This window comes from Zonotrichia leucophrys, chromosome 6 (genome assembly GCF_028769735.1).
Source record: "Zonotrichia leucophrys gambelii isolate GWCS_2022_RI chromosome 6, RI_Zleu_2.0, whole genome shotgun sequence".
NCBI classification, from domain to species: domain Eukaryota; kingdom Metazoa; phylum Chordata; class Aves; order Passeriformes; family Passerellidae; genus Zonotrichia; species Zonotrichia leucophrys.
Genome location: NC_088176.1, coordinates 28,362,126 through 28,383,205, shown reverse-complemented (window position 1 = coordinate 28,383,205; position 21,080 = coordinate 28,362,126). Strand labels below are relative to the sequence as shown.

Genomic DNA, 21,080 nt, shown 5'->3' with positions numbered 1-21,080 from the left:
ATTTTTCTAGAGGGAATTTGAACAAAAGTAATGCTGACTCTCTAACCTAGGGGATCTGCAGCCACTGCAGGAGAAAGGGGATCATAAATCCTTGGCATAAATCCCCAGATGTTTAACAAAACGTTGGAACAAGTCCAGAATAAAAGAAGGCAGCTGGGTGGGGTGGGATGAAATGCACTCACTCACTGGAGTTTGCAGGGGATATTCCTGCCTTTATGATTTTAGAATAACTCCCTGGGTTATTCTAAACAGAAATTGGGTTATTCTAAACAGAAGAACCCTCAGGAATTCCTTAGGAGAAGTTTTCCTTGCCCCAGCATCTCTGCAGTGCTCAGACAATTTTATTGGCTGGTAAATCCAGCACACTGTGATGCTGGAAAGTGAGAAGTAGTGCTTTTGGGTGTCAGGATAAAATAAATTGCAATCTCTTATTTACAGTCAGGAAACATACAGTGAAACTGGGATTTATGTGCATGTATTAGGGTAGGAAAGCAAAGAAAGAAGATGAAGAGACTTGGTGTTCTAGGTGGGCATTCTCACGTGCCAGCCCTTGCTCTGAGAGCTCTTGAGCTCATTATCTTCCTTTTCAGCTGAGCAGAATCAGCATTAGGATTGTAAGTGAAGGGAAATTCTGTAGTTCAGCACTGTGCATGAAATTCCACTTGGCAGGCACTAAGTGCTTTGTGTGTTTGTAAGATTTGGGTCTTGCTTTATTTAACAAGGCAGTTCAGGGCTTGCCAGCCTGCTTAGTATAGCGAAGCTCTTGGAATTAGGCACTTGTCTAATCTGTTTCCCTGACTTGGGACTAAACCAGAAGTTTTGCATTTCCATGATAATTATTCTAAGGTTACTTGAGGCTTGATCAAGGTTACTTGATGACTTTTTGTGCATGACAAGTTCCTCCTGAGCAGCTCTGATTGGGTAAGGCTTTTTCCCTGCTACATAATAACCACATGGCAGATGTAATTGCAATAACACCTTTGTGTCTATACTGCAACCTGGTGAATATTTGGAATTTTGTATTTTTCTAGCAGAGTCAGGAAAAATCAGAAAGAACGACAGGATAAAAAGTGAAAAGGGTATCGAAACTAGAAGAGATTTTCCAATTTCCATTTTACATGGTTTACTGTCTGGGTAACACAGGATTTTATTCAAAATTCTTATCTCTAAAATTTAAAATAGCACCACTGAGGTCCTTCAAAGGGAAAATGGAACTTAATCTTAAATGACAAAATCTCCAGTTGGTTTGGGGAGAGACTTTTAAAATCCTTCCTATTTGCCTACTTTGGTGTTTCTTATAGATGTCTCCTGTATTCAACTGTGAGCTCTTGCTGTTTTATATTTGTATCTTCTATGTGCCATAATATTTACTATCATAGCTCTTATATTGTGTAACATTGTGGGTACCCTGAGCAGAAGGGAATTTAATACATGGAATGCACGAAATGCACGAAATTTTTTATGCTGTCTGACCCTTTGGATGCCTGTAAGTGACCACTTGACCTTTTCTGTTACCTCTGACCACATGGGTGACCTTTGAGCTCTGGATGACCTCTGACCTTTTGAGAACCTTTTGAGCCCGTTCTGGCCTTTCAGTAACCTTTGATTCTGCAAGACCATTTGTCCTCTTGCAGTGACCTGTGACCCAGGGTGACATCAGAACTTTGGGGATGACCTTTGACTCCTGAATGACCTCTAGTGTTCTATTAGAGTTCTGTCAGCATGTCCAGCTCCTTCACCAGGGCTGAGGTCTTGACTATAAGAACATAGCAAATGCTTAGAAGAGCCAGAAGTGCTGTTTATCCTCCCAAAAATAGCTAAGAAAGAACAAGTGAACAGTGACCAAACTGGTCTGGAATTGAAATCCAGCCTTGTACATTCTGTTTCTCCTCTCTACACAGGCAAGCAGCACAGAAGATGCAGGAGGGGACGAACTCACATTGCTAAGGTAGGATGGAAGCATCTTTTGTTTTTACTGGGTCATGGAAACTTCTGATATCTCATGAGGAATTTGTATACTATACTACTCTAATGTAATTACAGTTGGTTTGTTGGAGAGTTGCTGGAGGAACAACCTAAAGAGGGAAACTTCTCCAAGTCTTAATGCTGATATGTATCAGCTGTAGACAGATAAATGCAGGCCACTGTCACCAGCTGACTCCCCAAAAAAATGTATTGTTGATTCCTGCATGAGTTGTTTGTGTGGAGTTTTTTTCTCAGTATTCCTTTAATGTTTTCTTTTGTTTATAAACCTCTATAATCATGGGTCATGTGTTGGTGTGACCTGAGCGGGCAGGAGGAACTGCCTGGTGTCAGGAAGCATTTGATGAATTTGCACTGGTGTGAATTTGCACCAGTTGGTGGAGATACAATCAGTAAATATTTCAACTGAAGTCCTTTGCTGTGCTTCTGTCAGAAAGACTTGGCTTTTATGAGACTGGCATTTCTCTAAGCAAACAGCATTATGTTATGCCCCAAGACTAGATTTCCTTGCATCATTTCTCCAGCAGACTTGTCTGACCACAGGGACATAACTTAGCAAAACAATTCTTAAAGGAATATTTTACCCATAAAACTTAGAACCACAGTAATATCTTCCACCCCATTTGCATTTTGGAGTAAAAAATACATGGACTAAGCTAATGGCCAAGCCACTGAAAAATCATGGAACACATTCCAATCTTTAAGATACACTGAGTTTTTTTCAGAGACCAGTTTTTTTGAATTCTCCAGTAAAACAGCTGAGGAAAAGATGTTATGATTCAGAACAATTTCAAGTATTTCCCAAATATTTTTTCCAGCAGATACTGCTAGATGCTGCTATTAACTATCCTACTTAATATTCTGTTTGCTTTGCCAGTAATGCAGCAGATTAATAAACCACATTAGGTAGGAAATAGCTTTTTGAGAGAACTAGGAAAGATAATTCAAGGTTTTAAACAAAGCCATTGAAGCAGAAACAGGCTGGCATTTCCCAAAAGCTAATCAAATACTAGCAGAGCGATGATGGAGTGTAACACATCATTTGGAAGTCAGAAGTCAAGGGAGAAGATTTTTAAAGATATTTTTAAAAACTCTGCTTCCATTTGCCAGCAGACAGTACCTCCCAATGTCAAGGCTCTATCACTATAGAAATAACCAAGTCCTGTTGAAACAATCATCTATTCTGTGAGGGGGCAGCTTCTAAATCACAGTGATGGCTTAGGTCTGGTGGGGGACCTGCACATACTCCTCACTCAGTGCTGGATCTCAGGCAGAAATTCTGGGGATTTATTTCTACATTTTTGATCATAGTCAAACAACTGGCAATTGTTTTATTCTGGTCACGCTGCATTTAAGTTCTTCCTATTGACAAGTAATGGTTTGGATGCCCATCTGGGTTATAAAACAATTGAATTGCAGTAGCTGCAATGAGAGGAGAAATAAAAATGGGGAAAAAAAGTGTGTGTAAATGCATCTTATAAATGCTGGAGTGTATCATCATGAACTTTGCTGGAGCTAGGGTACTCAGGGATTTAAGGTCAAATCTCTTCATATAAAGAGTGGAATTAAAGCCAATTTTTCTGTCTTGTGTTTGTGCCATATGTTTTGAATTAAAAACAAATTGTTTAATTCTCAAATATATTTGGAAAATTCTTGTGCTATGGTTTTGTCTCCCTAACTGAAATTTCTGCAGAACCCTAAGTTCTGTATCCTTGAGACATCTAGATTTACATTTCTCAGACAACTTAAGTTCATGGGTGTGCATTCTTCTACAACCAAGGTCTGATGAAGATCAGCAAAAGCAAAAAGCTTTTTTTTTCCCCAGGAACTTCTTTTGAATATGCTATTCTTGAAAGCAATTCTTTATTATTTGTTTGAGAAGTATTTTCAAATGGGCTATTTGCTGATGTGAATTTCCTCACTTGTTTGTATTCATTTCAGCAAAACTAAGTAAATGCTGTTGGTAAATATTCACTCTGCAAGCCCTTAGGCCAGTCAATAAAGCTGTAAGCCCACCTGTCTGTTACTGCCACTCTGCTGAAGTGAAAATGCACAGTAATTTGTTTCTAGTGAAAGAGATGAACAAATCACTTGGCCATTTAGTTTGGGGTAGTGTCTTGTCTGAGCATGGGAGGGAGCACTTGAGTGTAGTGAGCTGCCCTCCAGCAAGCAGGGGCATTATTTACATGGAGCTCTACTGTTGGTCTAAAACAATTATCCAATGCCAAGGCCACTTCTGAAAACAGCTTTTAGATGTGACAGTCTGCTCCTCAAAATTTGCACAGAGACCAAAACCCATGCAATCAGTATATAGGACAGAGAGCTGTAGCCCCAGTCTGCTGTGATGGTTAAAATATTGCAATCAAGAAACCTGCTGGGAGTATTGTGAAACCTCCTGATTCTGAACCAAAATGTTGGTATTTGGTTGCCATAAAATCACCTTTCCTTTAAATCTAAGCACAAGGAATTGCTGCCCAGTTTCTCAGTAAATATTTCAGTAAAGAATGATGCTCTCAAGAGTCCTTGATTGGGAAAGGACAGAAAATCTTCTTTAGCTTTCCCAAATTGATGGCCAGTTCTGAACTGAGAGCAAGGCTAGTTACCACACACCTTCTTTCACATCCCTGACATGGAATATGTGCTTTGTTGTCTGGAATGCCTTTGTCCTGCTGCTTTATAACAAAAGAGTTTCAGGAAAAACAGGATGATGCTTCCCTTTTTTCAGTTACTTCAATCATGTGCTCTTATATTCTACAACTGAAACTTGTCCCAGTAATTTAACATTCATCAAATTCCTTTTATCGTGGAAAAGTGAGGACAACTCACTGTAGGTGAGGAAGTTACAGACTTCTGTGCTTTGGTTTTATGTACCAAGAGCTGTCTTTCATCTACTGTTACACCCTGTTAAAGTAAACCAGTGTGATGCCACAAGATCCCTGCCAACTGATTTTCTGTTATATTTCACAAAGGTTTAAGTTCAGGGCATATACCAATCTCTCATCTTAGGAATCAGATATACAGAAATGTGTTTGATAGATGTCTACAGAGTGCTTAGCAGGCAGTTTTAACTCCTATATTAATTTATTTATTAAGGGCAAATAAAAGTTTGTCTTGAGGGACAGATTATTAACATATCCAGGAATCTTGTAGGATGTTTTCTTTTGGAAAAAAATCAAGGCAGATCCATCCTGTTGGGCTTTGGGTTTTGTTACTGTTTTAATGTAAAAGCTAATTCTTAAATTGAGTTAGATTTACCTGCTGTGCTGGCTAAATGTGAGGCTATCTGGAGATGTCACTGCTAACCAGGGCAGTGTCACCAGGCTGGCTGTGCACACTGCTAAATGCAGCTGAATCAAGCAGGCTCATATTGCTCTGCTGTTGTTATGGGAAACTGGTCTTTTGTCCTGCCTATTCCAATGCCAGAATAATCATGTTGCCTTTTGGAAAGAGATGTGCAGAGTAACTGGAGCCCTTGGAGTACAAGATATTAGTGATGCAAAGCTGACATACCTTGTCACAGCTATCAACGATGTTTTGTCAGAAACTCCTTAGGGATTAACAAACTAGCAGGTCCACCTAGACAAGTCTGAAATGGATGAAGTGTATTTTGAAGGAAGGGATCACAAGGTTGATGTTTCTCTTCCCTCCTTTGCTCACCAGATACTCTTCTCACAAAATATGCAAAACTGATGGCAATTTGTAGTGAAGACCAAAGATGCAAAAAATAACAAGCAATGGCAGGTGTGTGATAAAGCTTTTAATGCTATTTTTTCCTCTGATCTGATGTTTTGTCTTTTCACACTTTATATTTTAAACTGCTGTTTGTTTTTTGGGGACCTTTTCCTGTCTTTGATTAGGAAGATTCACCAAGGTTTAGAAATCTGTGGTTGCACAGTAAGTTTGAAATACTCATGCCTCTTGTAGAACAATGGGGCTACTTTCAGAGTTTTGTTTGTTTGTTTTATTTTGGTTTTGCTATTTTTTGTCATCTCATGTACAAAATATAGAAAATTAACAATCTGATTTTCAGATTTCTTTGGTAATGAGGTCAATGATGAAGACTTAATAATCAGTAAAAGCTTTTGGTTTTGCATTAGTCTTCCAAAAGCACTTTTTACATTTTATAGGTGAGAATGTTAGAGAAATTCACTGTTTTGTATGTTTGTCCACATGCTTACTCGTGTACATGGGATTACCTTGGTGTTAGCTGAAGTGATGTAAAATTCTACATGAAGCTTCCTTTCCTTTTGTTCTAAGAGGCTTTTTTTGCTTCTTGATATGAATTTAACCCAAGTAAACCTGGTTAAAGGGCAGCACATCCATATTATTTTGCTCTAGCTTGACTATATCAGGTTAGTATTAGCTCCCCACGGTGTGCCTGCAGCGCCTTACTGCAGGGTGATGTGTGATTGGTGTGACAGCACCGTGTGGCTCCCTCACAGCCCTCTAGAATGACCTGTTTTCATCACTCCTGCTGCTACTCCACTGCTTGCACTGACCTTCTGAAGTTTTGGGGCTTGGTTGGTTTGTTCTTGTTGTGTGGTGGTATTGTTTTACCCACAGTAGTGTTTGTAACAGGATTTCTTTCTGTTTATGCAGTCAGGCTGGTGAAGAGAAACAAGTGCAGTCATTTTGGGCAGTGCCTGTGGGCATGGAGGGATGGATAGATCCAGGCTAAGCAGACACAGCCACGTCCTCTCTGATAGATGAATGATTATGGGGAATGCAATCCACTGTCCAGAGCCAACTCAGCTCTGCTGGATACTGACACAGGGGATGCCACAAGGAATTTTTCAAGTGGTTTCAATGGGGATGCAGACAGAAATTATGGAACTACACTTTCTAAGCAGGCATTGTGCCAAAGGTCAAGCTTTCATTTCTGACTTTCACTGTTAGAAAGGATAGAAATTAGAAAAAAATAATTAGAAAGGAAAGAACTTTTGAGTATTTTCCAAGCAAAAGAGAATAGTTTTCATCCAGTCTAGTAAAATGAAATCCAGTAACAAGTGACATGTGCAAAATCCTTGGAAAGTGTTGCTGGCAATCATCATAAATTGTAGCTCGGTGGATTTTTTCCAGCTTTGAGACTTTGAGGGTAAAACTCCGCTGAAGTTTTAGGTTACTAGATTTTCATTTGCAAGTATAATTCTCTGAATATCCCTAATTTTCCCTTAACAGCAGTCATTAAAATTTGCTAGCATCTCACCCTTGCTTCAGAGAGCATGACAGACTGAGGAAATAGCAGTTTTCTAGACTTTGTGCCAAAGCAAAGCTTTACCTTAATTGCTGTCAAGCAGTTTGTTTGTCTCACAGCTGTAAAGCAGGTGTCTGTATCTCAGCAGAGCAGTGCCATGGTAAATTGAACGAGGCAGGCACTAATACATATCCCTGAGAGCTGAAGCTGCTTTGAGGATCATGAGTCAGTCATATCAGGCTGGAGCTGAAGTAGCAGAATTACAGAAACTGCTGTCCTGCTGATTTCTTATGAAAATAGAAATTATGTAACTTAAGAGCTTTGGGTAGTCTATGTAAAAAATGAAGTCAGTCCTGTTTACGCTATTTTGAGCTAGAAAATGCATAATTCCTCCAAAGGCTGAGGCTGGGCTTGCTTTGCTTCACACTTAGACTCTGTCTCTCCTATCAAAGAACAAAGTTTCATCACTGGCAAAGCTGTGCACCTGCCTAAACCCCTCTGGAATGACAGGGCTGAATCTCTGATCCAGCTGGTGACATACCTTAACTGGGAACTGAGTAGAATCACCTTGGGCAGGAGATACTTTAGGGGTGGAAGGTGTATAAAGCATTGTGTGCTGTGGCTGTCCCTCAAGCAGGGTTCTTTCACCCAGCATGCAAGAACCAATCAGCACAGTGAGCTGAAATATTTGGTGTTGCTGTCATTCTGCAAAATGGAGTTGTCAATCTGCAGATGGAATCCAGGCATCACTCATTTCAGGATGCAAGCACAACCTTTTATACAAAAAGGTAACAAAGAACAGTACAAAACCAGGTGATTTGGTCACTCACACTTATATAACAAAATTCACAATGTGTATGTGATGGTCTGGGTCCAGTTCATTATACTATCATTTCCATACACAAATTTCCCTAGGAATGTAATTTTAGCTTTATAATTGTCTAAGCTAACTTGAGATCCTATTTTCAGCCTATCTGCTGCTGTGAAGTTATTACTTAACCTTATGCTCTATTGTAGTTTTGGCTTGAATCTATTTGAACAATTAATTGTCAATGAAATAAGGATCTCCAGTTTTCTGTTCCTCGGGGCTCATCATTGCTCTGTTGCTCTGGCACCTTGTTCTCATGGTTTGAAGATCAGCTCACAGTCCCTGTCAGCTTTTTGTGGAGTTTTTATTATCATATGTGACATCAATATAAACCCTACCCAGGGGTTTTTCTAACTGGAGTTAATTGGTAACTCTCATTTGAGTGTTACATTTGCCAAGTGTAGCCACTGACTGTATTTCTATTCAGAAATATTTTATAATGGCATGCAACTTGCTGAGATAAAGTTGCATATTGTCTTAGCTCTTGATGGTTCCTATGGGATAAAATTCTCTTCCAGAGAAACCAGTTATGTTAATGAGGGAAAAAAATCCAGAGAATGAGTTCAAGAGGCACCTTCTCCAGTCAGAGCCCTTGTTGAGGAGAATAGATTTCAAACATGTGTTAAATATATTTTACATTAGAGACTTAGATTCCTCTGGAAACTTCACATACCTTTGAGCCTTTTCTCCTTCTAAATTTTTCTTTCTTTTACTGTTGCTGAATCAAACAAAATCTGCCCGTGGTGTGAGAATTGCTAATTGGGCTTTTCAATTGCCATAAAATTTGTCAGTGCTTTATAAATTGTGCTGCTGTTGTGTGCTGCAGTGATAGGGTAATTAAAGCAGATGCAAAATATATAAATAGCCAGCTCCTTCTGCATGTGCCATTGCTCCAGGCAGGGTGTGGAGCAGCCCTTGGCTCCAGGGAACGGGGTCGCTCTGATGTTAATGGCAGCGCATCACGCCAGCCCAGGCAGCTGCGGGAGCCGGGCTCTGCTCTTGGAGCTGCTGCTCAGCTTCAGAGGGAGTTAATGAGCAAATCGTTCTTCACATGGGGAGGGCATGAAAGAAAGAGTCTCAAAGCTGAGGTTTTTTGCTGCTAAAACAAAGTTAGAGAGCAGAACTCTTCAACTACTTGAATTTATTTTAGCTTTCTACCCTAACTTTGGCATTTTGCATTTTTCGTGACTCAGACTGCATGGCAAAGATGGTAGGAAAAGATTTTTTCCTAAAATGAGAGCTGTCAATATGGAATATTTTAGGTTTTGTTCTTATGGTCCAATATGTTTTTATTTTGCTCTTTGTGTGATTTGTTATTCTGAGCAATATTGAAGAGCTGTGTTGTCCATTGAGTTTGTTACTCTCCTGCAGATACATCTTTCAAAATGGCCTAGCCTGGGAAATAACAGATAATGAATTTTACAAACTCCTTTCTCAGAAATGGCACTTAAGATCTGTGGTTTTCTTCTAGTGTGACATTAATGCTGTTTGTGGCACAGGAGGACTGTCAAGAGAATTTGAAAATTAGAGATATGAATCATCATGAAAACAGTGGTAATGTTATTTTCCATGGCTGCTGGTCTGTGATGTAACTCTGGATCAGATCTTGCTTTATTACTGAGAATAGAAATTCAGTGGAAAGGGAAAGAAGTTCCCTGATCCTTCTTGATGGTTTCTTTGATACCACAAGCCATCTAACTGTTTAATGCCATTTAATTCTTTTGGAGTAATTTAGTAATTGAGAGTAATGGCACAAAAACCTCTCTGCACAGGAGGATGAGAATACTGGTTATTTACTGCAACAAATTTCAAAACATTTCCAGAGAGGATGAACGTGGCCAGAAAGGTGTTTCTGTTATTTCTATCAGATTAGAGAAGAGGGGATGATTAGGCCAATAAATTAATTACCAAGTTTCATGAAATGCAATTTACAGCATTAGCAATATAATGCTGTACAAATACACAAAGCCTCTGATTTTGCCTTATATTTTATGAAACAATCAATCATTTGCTCTTATATTTCAGCTTCCTTGAATCCCCAGTGTATTGGGTTGAAATGTCTGTTTTGCTTTGGCTTTCTTGTGATCTGAAGTTTCAATTGTGGTTGACTTCAATGAAGTAATTCAATTAAGTTTTTTGGCTCTTTATGAAGTAATGAAATAATTTTGGTGGCTAACAAAAATAATATTTGGCATGGATTTTCACTGTATTACAGTAGTGAACATTTGTGATAAAATGTTTCTGAGGGTAATTAAAAGGATGAAGTTTAAAAGCTTTTGGTATGACCAGTGGGGATTGCCGTGGAGGTCCTTTCTAATTAACAGAGCAACATTTTGCTTTTACTACTCCAGTGGTTTGAAGGCAAAGTTTTTATTCTGCAGAGAAGGCTCAGAAAATTTTTGTTACTAAGTAAATGTCTCAATAACTTCTCACATGCCACAGGCTTATGCCTGGATGGAATAGGGGAAAGCATTAGTAAAAGCCCAGATTCCTGGTGAAGAAGAAGGAATTCTTTCAATTTGACTTGTGCGTGGAATATTTTAATATTTATGGTTAAATGTGTTTTGAATTTTATGTAGTCTATAATTCTGTGAAACAGCTGTGAAACTTTTCTTACATATGGCCAGTAGCATAAATTAATTAGAAACTATGCCCTTAAATACCATCCAAATCTGAGTCTTGCCTGTGCCACTCCAATTGGAGCTCATTGTCATGTGAAGTCACACTAGCATGGACTTCTAAGGGTGGACAGGTATACACTAAAATGCCCTTTCCAGTTTGTTGGCCACAGGAAGAAGATTTGGATTTGGTTTAGAAGGGCAATTCTGTGCACTGCTTGGATTCTGGAAATGTCAGTGCTCAGTGGTCTTTCCTTGAGTCCATTGGCCCTGAGGAGGGAAATGTGCGCTGCAGGCTGCAGGGTGGCACTGGATGCTCAGGTGGGCAGGGCAGAGACAGCCCTGGCAGTGCAGCTGAGGCTGAGGAGGGTCTGGTGTGTGCAGGGTGTGCCCAGGGACCTGGAGCTGGAAGGGGCTCAGACCCCATGGCCAGGCAGGAGGGCACCAAGGCACTCCCTGGCTCAGGCTGCTGGGTGTGTGCAGGGAGGGTGATGGATCTGCCTCCATCTGCAGTTTTGTACTTAGGGCTATTGCTTTTCTCCATGAATGCTTGTTATTTTCCCTGATATTAATGCTTGTTATTTTCCCTGATATTCTCACGATTGCTGTGTGAAGCACTGACACTCATTTACACATTCCCAAGGAATGTCCCATTTTCATTCATGGCTTCCAAAAACTTTGGCATTTTTACATCATATACATTGCATGTATATTTCTTTCAAGTAACAGAGCAATATAGAAAAATAAGAGTATCTCTCAAAACTAATGATCATTTACTTTCCATTTCCTATATAAGGGGTTCATCAGGAATAACTTTTTTAAAAAAAACCAAAACTTCATACTGCTACTACTTCACACTGTAACTGCTGTAAAAGTGAACTTCCTGAATTTCTGTTTTGGTTTTATTGTAATATGTATGAAACAGATATGTCAGCAGGGGCATTTTTCTTCCTAGATTTGAAGTCCAGTAATTTTCCAGACAAATAGCATATTTTTTGGTTATTGGAAAATTCATGCTGAGCTACTTCACATTGGCTAACTTTGCATGTCACCTCTGATGTTTGTGTTGGCTGGCAAAAAATGGCTGTTATTTGTGATTTCCATTTTCTGTTCTATTATTTCTACTTCTTTTGACTTTTTCTCTGCAAAGCACTTAATCTAGTAAGCTGAAAGTGGGAGACTTTAAATATTAAAAGGAAAAGACAATGGTTACATTGAATGCAGGCAAACATCCAATCATGCTGCTAAGATGTTTAAAAGCAATGGTGATATACAATTTGTTTGATGATTTTGAGAAACATTTTCATCTCTGAGAAGACTGATAAATGGATAATTTATTCTTTTGTGAGCACAAAGGAACAAATGCATTTTGTATTTTTTATCTTGAGAGTTCTATGAAGCAGAAAATACACTATTGCAATCTTGTTGGGGTTCAGATTCAGTGTGGAAAATCCTGAGGTGTATTCAGAGAAAGTTCTGAAAAGTTTGCTATTTATGCTTCTCACTTGGTTGCTCTGGAGACTGTATTAAAGTGGTCACAGGAAAGACAATATCCTCACTGAAATTCAGACCATAAGTTTATTTTTGATGGCTTATGACTATATATTCCTTCTTTATGAAATAAAATCTGAGAAAAAGTTTTAGTTAAGCCCTTACAATTGTCAGCTTTCAACCATTACCATTTGTAGGTTAAAAATGTAATTAAGTGACAGAGAACCTTATTAGAAGTGTGTGCTGCAGATGTTTTGTCATGGGTAAATCCTTCCAGTAAAATCCTCAGTGTGCCAAAATACTGGTCTTTTAATGCTCCTTCCTTAAAAAATCAAATCAATGACTCTTTCACTGCCTGTCCTCAAGAGAATTAAATTGACAGAGGCTTTCAGAAGAGTAGCCAGAATGCCTTTCTCTCTCTCAGTCATGTTTTGAATTCTGTATATTCTTATACAGAATATAAGAATTTATATTGCATTTCTTCTTAATTCTTTGATGCAAGAAGTTTACGACTTTCTTTCAAAATTGCAATTTTTTATGAAAAATGCTTACATTTTTCTCACATGTTCAATCAAGTGCATCCCTTCATAGTCCATAGCCTCCTGTGGGAATGGTCTGTGCCATGGTTTCTAGTTTTTCTTGTGGGTTTCATTTTAAAGGATTTGTTCATATGAGAAACAACTGCCCTGAGAGGTGATAACAGATTTTTAAAGAAGCTGTATATAATTAAAATGGAAAATAGGAAAATTTGCTGCAATGTCATTTGAGAATATTTTAAGCCCTCAGTCTGGTCACATCTGAGCACCTGGGAAGGCCACAGAAGATTTTACCAGCTTGTAAAAGTGTAAAGTGGCTGTGCTGGGAAAGCAGATGGTGCAGGAACACAGTGGGTGGGCTCCTGGATAATATCCACCCAAAGCACAGAGCCCCAGGTGTCACAGAGCTCTGGGGAACGCACAGCCTGCAGTGCTACTGGAGATATGTTTGGGCTGACAGGTAAGGGCTAAGGTTGCACCTTGCTCCTGCCAGGGCTGAGATGAGGTCAAGGAAGGGTTGCAGGAGCCAGAGGTGCATCAAACTTATGGGATCTCCAAGCACACAGGCTCCAGGATGGGAGGAGGTACCTTGCCCTGCAATTCAGCATGTGATGGACAACTTGTTCAGTCTCCCTTCAGTGGAGCTGAAAGGTGTGAGGCAGGCTAATGAAAATATTATTAAGTGGTCACCAAGGAAATATGAGCTTTTTAGTACTTCATTCTCCCTCTTTGAATTACATTCATCTATCCATTTCAGTCTTTTTCCATTGAAGACAAAACAAGCTTCATTTTAAAATACACCTTAAAGCAGCAAGGCATTTTTCTTATTATATATTTATAGATGGTGTCCATGACTTGATTTATAGGAGATTTTTGTTCTAAATGTTTCTGTTCTACGTGTCTACTTGTCTGCTGCAGTCTGGTAACTGGAACTGCTGTAAAATGTAAGGAAAAGGGCAGTTTAGAATTAGTACAGCTGTAGAGACCCACATAAGTTATAAAAATCAAGATAGAAGCTGATTAAACACTGAAAAAAGGAGCCCATGCTGAGCTCCAGCCTCACTACAGCAAAGTAAGAAGTGCCTGTGGTTGTGTTAACCAGTTTAAAATTAACTTTATCTACCCACTATTAGAGCTGCAGCAGTGACCACAGCAGATGTGGTTGCAAGTTTCCAGGAGAGGTCTGCTAGAAATCCTTGGAAAGAGCCAAATTATAAACCCTTATGTTTCTTTTTTGTGTTTTTCTGTAAAAATTGTCCTCTTGTGTCAGACTAGAAATATTTTCATATTAATTGAGTGTAAAGTCAAACATGCACCAGTAACATCATTTTCTCTGCTGCACAATGCTCTTGTGAAAGCAGCACTCTGACAACACTTCAGAGGGTGGTAAGCTTTTTTGTGAGAAAGCTAATTACCTATATGCTGTTTATTTTATTAGCAGCAGTCTCTCCCAGTTCAATTTTAAGTTGGCCAAAATATATCAGCTTGTTATAGCCTGGCCATCAGACTGAGATATTCATGTTTGTCTGAAAGTGAGTTCTTATATGATCAACATCTTTTTATGAGAAGGTTGCAATTTTTGCTAAATTTTAGGGAGGAAATTTGAGACATTTGGTGCTTAGGCTGTTCTTTGTCATCTGAAATGCTACTGGGATACCCCAAGAGTCCATCTGACCTGCCTGGTCAGCACAGGCACCTGAGCTGGTCACTGACTGTCCATCAAATAAGAGTGTTCAGGGGAATTTAAATTTCTCATGAGGAGATGGCATTTTTGTTGCTTAATAGCCAGATATTTCAAAAATCTATTTAATCTTTCTTTTAGCTGCATGGGAGCTCTGAGATCTTCCTGAAGTCTCCCTTTCATATCCTGACAGATCACAAGGATAGATTTATCCATCTATGTCTGCCTTGGACTTCTTGTTTTGGCTGTTCTTAATGTTAAATCTTGCTGGTCAGGACAAAAATAGGTTTTTTTTTGTCAGAGAGATTCTCATGTTCCTGCTGACTAAGAAGGAACAGTTTTATTAGGGAGGGAGAGGGTTTCATTATCTTTTTTGCCTAATTTGAGAGATGACAATTGACATTTCTGAGCACTGATCTCTTCTGGTATTTGTTATACTATTGTTCCTTGTGTTAAACACCGGCACTTACACATATGTCAGTTCCTTCAGTTTATTTACAGCTTTGTGTATATTAAGATGGTGATAATATTTCAGCTTTTAGTGAAGTGTTTAAATGTTGGAGCCCTGTTTTACTGTAGCATCTTTTCTAATGCTGTTAACATTGCTGTGGTTGGCTGAAGTACAAATCCCATTAATAACAACAGCAAGTTCACCCCTCAGGCATTGTTCCAACCTTTCACAGGATCAGTGCATCAATTCACACTGGAAGTGTGATCCAGGTGGCCAAAGCTGGGCAATCTCCTCTTTCCTCTGCATTATCTTCAGGGAGTTCTGAAACCAGTGCACCAGGGGACCCTTGGGTGGACAATTGTCCAAACAGATAAATAGGTGCTATTATTTATTATTTCTCCTGGCCCAGCTGAGCAGTGCTGAGGGGCAAACTGTGCACGTTTTACTGCTGGGCTCAGTGTCTGACTCTGCCTGGCCACTGCCTTTCAGAGAAGGCCAAGCCAGTGGTGGGGGAGAAAGGCTGGGTTACTTCTGCTGGCTGGCTTTTCAACCAGCTGGAAAATGCAAGAAATGAAATTTTTAGAGACAAGGTTTTGAGGGATTATGTTTCCTGCTTCTCAGAGTCTGAGCTCTGTTTGGTGAGTGTTTCTGCAGGGAGATATGAGATGTTTCTTACTCATATGAGAAACAGACTGAACAAAAGGAAAGACTTCTGATATGCCTAATTTTAGGCAGTTTCCTATCCTGATTGAGGCAATATTTTGTCTGGTTTTCTTAAGAGCTAAAAATAATCTCTCCATGGCATGGTTGCCCCCAGCAAGGACTCTTTCTGTACTGTTCCAAGCCCAAGGAGTTCAAAACCTTCTGAAAGTTTCTAAAATGGCATCTAAAACTAAGGCAATAAAACAGATTCTCATTAAAACCCAGACATTTAATAACACAGTGGGGCTGGAATGTCTGATGTAGGTGTCAGTTGGAGGCTGTTAAATCGCACTGGATGCCAAAAGGGGCCCAAAGTCACTGAATTAATGAGAATCATTTCAGTATCCTCAGGCCACACACTCAGAAAAGAAGTGCCCCTCACTGGGCCAGCCTGAGTGGCAGTGATTTACCCATGCACATCATTCTCTGACTTCCTGCCAATGCAATTTCAAGGAATATTTACTACATGCTATCAATTATTGTATTTCTGTCTTGCTTAAAAAAGAAATACAGAGGCAAACTTAATTTAGCCTCTGAATTGCCCAAGACAAGAAATGAAAATGATATTCCAGCCTATCAATAAATAAATAGGAAACAGGAGGCTGAAGACACAGAGGGTGAGCAAAGAGGGATCCCTAAACCCATGGTTAGTTCTGGGCTGCTTTGCTGGAAGACTGAGGTGCCTCAGATACATTTGTGGGGGTACTTATCATGAGATATTCCACAAAAACAACAAAAAAATACCTTTGTGGGGTGTTTTTCTTTAAAGATAACTGGGTTCAACATTGCCACGTGAAGGGTTTTTTTCCTATAATATTGAATGTGACAATAAAGAAAAAGATTTTCAAATGAAACAAGACTGAGAAGGTAACTATATATACTCTTCAAAAAGCAAAAATCAAAATGCATTGAAAGGTAGTATATTTCAGTATGGTGTGTGGGATTTAATAAGCAGATTAATGCCTAAGCATAAATTAAATAATTAAATTAATACCTAAAATAAATTAAAAACTGTAGGCAAAATAAATAAATAAAGCCACCCAATCTTACAGACTTGAATTTTGTCAAAGGTAGAATTGTCAAAATCTGTTTCACATACCTATATTTTAGCTGTATGTTACTTTTTCTGAGTGGTTGCTAATTCTTGGTTCTTTTCTTGATTTGAACATGAGGCAAATTGAATTAGGAGTTCCTGACATAAGAACTCTTCTCATTTCCTTGACCCATTTTTCAGTACTGCCTTGGGTTAGTGGTGGTTTTTTTTATGTGCTAACTTCACTGTAAATCTCATTTTTTCTTGAGATTAGGTGGATGCAAGTTGGCTGAATCATAATTCACGAGCTGAAAAATTAACAATCTATAAAATGTTTCTTTAATATTTGGGATGCAATGAAGCCCCAAATTGATCTATAATAAACCTAAGGAGCAATGTATACCTGCACACACGTTGTCCTGGCTTGTCCTCAAACAATGCATGATTTCTGGTTTTGGTAAAACTGAAATACCATCAAGGCTGGTGCTTTTTACTGAGAAACACAAGGGCTGGAACTGAACAACAAATAATTCACGTTTGGGTAGTTTCTTTTGTCATTTTATGCTCCTTTTCTATTGATTCCCAACACTCCAGTGTCTTGCCAGGTGCATTTCTCACATAGAGGAGCAGCCTGTGCAGAGGACTAATGGAAAAATCAGGAGTGGTAGTGATGGCATGGGAGATCTTTTCCCTAGAAACAGAAGGGCACAACTTCTATAGGAATTGTATTTGTAGTGGTGCTTTTGCACAACGAACACATAAAAAACAAACTAGTAGCAACAAATGCTCCTCTAGTTATTGTAAACATTTTGTGCATAAAATTGCACTCCTGTATTTACACAGAAATGAAATTGATTAAGGGCCAGAATGTGAATATGTAAAGGTCAAATTCAGAAAATGCCAGTTTTTCGAAAGTGCAAAGAAGAAATTTCTCAAATAGTTTAGGAAGGTTCATTCTGCTCGGCGAGGGAGTTGTTTTAAAGAGATTTCATTGCTTTGTCTCATGGTAAAATTGGTGAGGCTGTAATTGTATGACAGTCACCATTCTGGCTTCCACTTGATGGATAAAAAATTTACTTTCTTCATGGTACTGCTAATAGAGAATGAGGCACTTTTTGAAGTGTTTCACATTTTAAATGCAGCAGTGGTTTTTCTTCTCCACAAAAGAAAGTGATTTATTTCTAGTGTCATATTTCATGTTCTCTGGTACAAATATAATAACTAACAAGCTGAGGGGCGCATGCAAGACTATCACAAGGTATCAGTGAAATATAAGTAAAGTCTGATTTTATTAGGTCAGCCAGAGATTAATGACTCCAGGACAACTGCAAAGGTCTCAAGATGTCAATACTCATTCTTTTTTTAAGCAATGACAAGATGGAAAAAAAAAAATCCAACACCAAACCATTAAAGACAGTACTGCTGCAGTTCAGATGCATTTCTTTGTCTATTTTTAAGGAGAGGCATTGTGGCAATACTTGAAAATGTGCAAAATAAATATCTGCATAATTCTGATGTAGATTTAGACAATTGAGATACTTTAGGAGTTCCATTATTTTGCTTTGTTTTTAAGTTTGGCATAAACACTAACATCTGAGGTGACAACAGGATGCCCTTGGAATGTGTCCCTATTGCTTAGAAAATCTCAGATTATTTTGCCTCTCTTCATGAATATTGATATGCCAGAGAGATGACCCCACTATTGATGACCCCCAGTTCCCTGTGGATGTTTGCTCCCAGGATGAGTTAGGATCTGGTGAGCACAGTGACACACTATGCAAAGTGATTTCCTTCAGCATTTTCCAAAGTAATATGTTACATACGTAAGTATTTAGAATCCAAAATCTTTGAGACAGATCAACAGATCTGAAAATTTTGCTCACTTATGAGCTACTGAATTTTATATCCTGTGCTGTGAAGCTCTTTGATCCTGAAGGTACTCATCACCTGAATAATTTTATGTCCTGAATTCATTTATATGCTCCAGTGGTGCAAAAATCAATGAGAAATACATTTTATTCCACTTCAGTGATGTAGCACACGTCCTACTGGTGGTCATGGTAGATTTTAATGAAAAATTAGGTAATAAGTAAGTGGAATAGAACTCTGACATTATCAGTGGGGTTAAAAATAAGAACATCAGAAGGCAAGGAGAATACCTGTAAGAAAGATAACTATATCTCTGTGTGTGTCTGCACATATAAATAAAAGAAGCTTAGTGGGATTTTATGGAGGTTTTTTGGCTTTTTTTGGTTTGGAGTTTTTTTTTTTTTCTTTTTTTAATCTGGTACCAAAAATACTGTGATGAATTTCCAGAATAGTGAAATAATCTTGGTCATTTTCTTGCAGTCTTAGGAATTTGCATTCTGTTTTCATTTGGCATAAAGCTTTTAGGTATTTTATTTCATGATATTGAAAGAATTGCTTTATATTACTTTATGTTAGAATGTCATCTATGTTCTTTTTCAAAAGTATTTTTCTACTTTTTATATCTTTCCTTAGATGAGTGGCATCTTAAGTAATGCTGAAAAAAATTGCTCCAAGTCAATTTTTGCCTTTTTTTGCATTTATAGTAATAGTGGTTGTCCTGATATTATACTGGTCACAGATTTTGGAAACAAATCTATGCCAAAAAACCCTAATTTTTTTCAAAGAGCTTTTATGAAGCTTTAAAATTCTTGGGATTGAATTGACCTAGGTCTTGAAGCATGGCACCCCTTAGTGCAGGATGTCCTGTTGTCTTCTTCCCCCAACATTTGGGGCTAATCAGCTTTTACAAACAGGAATAAGACTCTCCTAACAAAAAGTAAATGTACACTGTAGCTCTGTTTTGACAGTTCATAATGTTTCAGGCAAGTGCTCACTTGAAAGCCAAAAGAATAAAATACAAGTACAGTCTTGTATTCTCTGAATTGCTCCCTGTTTACTTCTCCAGATATGCTAGGGTATTTTTCTGTTTTATCAGCTGTCATTTATTTCAGGTGTATGGTAAAAAAGGAAAAAAATAACTCTGGAAATGCTTTCTCCTGTGGTTTTCCCATTATGTTTCAAGCCATATTTTAGGTATAATTGAATGGTTTCAGGATAAGAAATTACTTTAAAACTTTCCCAATTTCCCCCAAAGTGCACAAGGGTTTTGCTATCAGTTTCTGTCTGCTTGCTCCACAAAGACACTGCCTGCGTCTCTGGATTTTTTGCTTGCACAGAATTGTGTGTTCCTGTCACAGGCCTGCTGTGGGTGCCAAAAGGGAAATTGAAAACTGTTTCTGACCTGGACATACTGGGCAGTGAGGAGGTGATAAAAATGAATGCCTGGCTTTCATGGAACTATTACCATCCTTTAGCTTCTTCTTAGGGAACTTTAAAATAGAAAGTATTATTTTAGTTTGGGTGGTGACAGGATTTTGAGAAGAGGTGCAAGTGCCCCGAAGCAGAACAGGAAAAAAAAAAAATTAATACATTGAATATATAAATCTTGCCATCCCACAGGTTTTTGCACAGATGGTCTTGGGGCAGTGCCAGGAACCTGCAGGTGCAGGAGGCCTTCCCTTAGCCCTCATTCCCTTCAAACAGCTCTCAAACTCACAACTTTTTGAACCCTGAAAGTACATTGCTATTTCCTTCCCACCAGATGAGGTATAAAGGTTTTGCCAGCCAACTGGAAAGCCTGTAGCTTGAAATGCTTTAGAACACTTTGTCTTACTGGGTAAGACACAGGCAGCTAAGGAGGAGATGCACAAGTTACAGAAAGTCTCAAAAGTGTTTCTGGTTGCCAGTGCTTTGCCCTGCAGGAGGAGGAGAAGCAGCTCTGTGGTGCTGCTGCAGGAGCTGCAGCTCCTGAGAATCATCCTGAGACACACAAGGGCCAGGAAGGCACCGCAAAGACAGCGATGAATGCTGCTGTGTTTGTAAACTGATTCCTCACTGATCTGAAGGAAGCCCCAGGAGGTCATCTAATCCATAATTCTGCCTGAAGGAAAGGTGAACTCCATTAAGCCATTCCTTACAGACATTTGTCCAACCTGATCTCCCCACCGGGGATGCAGAGTGAGCAACATCCCTGAAGGATTTACTCCAGTACTTAGCTAATTTCTCTCTCTTTGATCTTCAGCTTCACATTGCCTTTTGTCATGTCATAGCTCCTCAGCTTTTGTGATGTCTATTTTTCAAAGGCTTGAACTGAAAATAAAATAAGGTGGTTTGGACTTCTTAGATAAATTTAGGGTGTGAATGTGAGGAGTGAAAGAAAAGACTTATTTGTTTTGCTTAATATTAACCAAATGAACTCTGCTAGTGTGTGGAATGGGTTAAATAGAGCTACAGTGCTTCCAACTACCTAAAGAGATGTGAACAAATTCTGCTTCTGAAGCACATCACGATGAATAATTTAGGGACTCTGGGACTGCATACTGTACATAAAGGTATTACAGGGCATAATATATCATTAGAATGTATAGAGGCTCTCTGTAATTTGAAATAGAGAATATATATATACAGTATCCTAGCAGGAAATTATGTGGGGT

At 38.8% G+C, this 21,080-nt stretch overlaps 1 protein-coding gene across 3 annotated transcripts in view; it reads left to right on the top strand.

Annotated features, from left to right (window-relative positions):
• Nucleotides 1-21,080, top strand: part of FAM13C (family with sequence similarity 13 member C) — a 115,729-nt gene that overhangs the window by 30,276 nt on the left and 64,373 nt on the right. For all 3 annotated transcript variants that reach the window (XM_064717267.1, XM_064717269.1, XM_064717268.1), the window contains exon 7: nt 1,902-1,948. In XM_064717267.1, the coding sequence (XP_064573337.1) occupies nt 1,902-1,948 (47 nt within the window). The remainder of the gene's footprint in view (nt 1-1,901; nt 1,949-21,080) is intronic.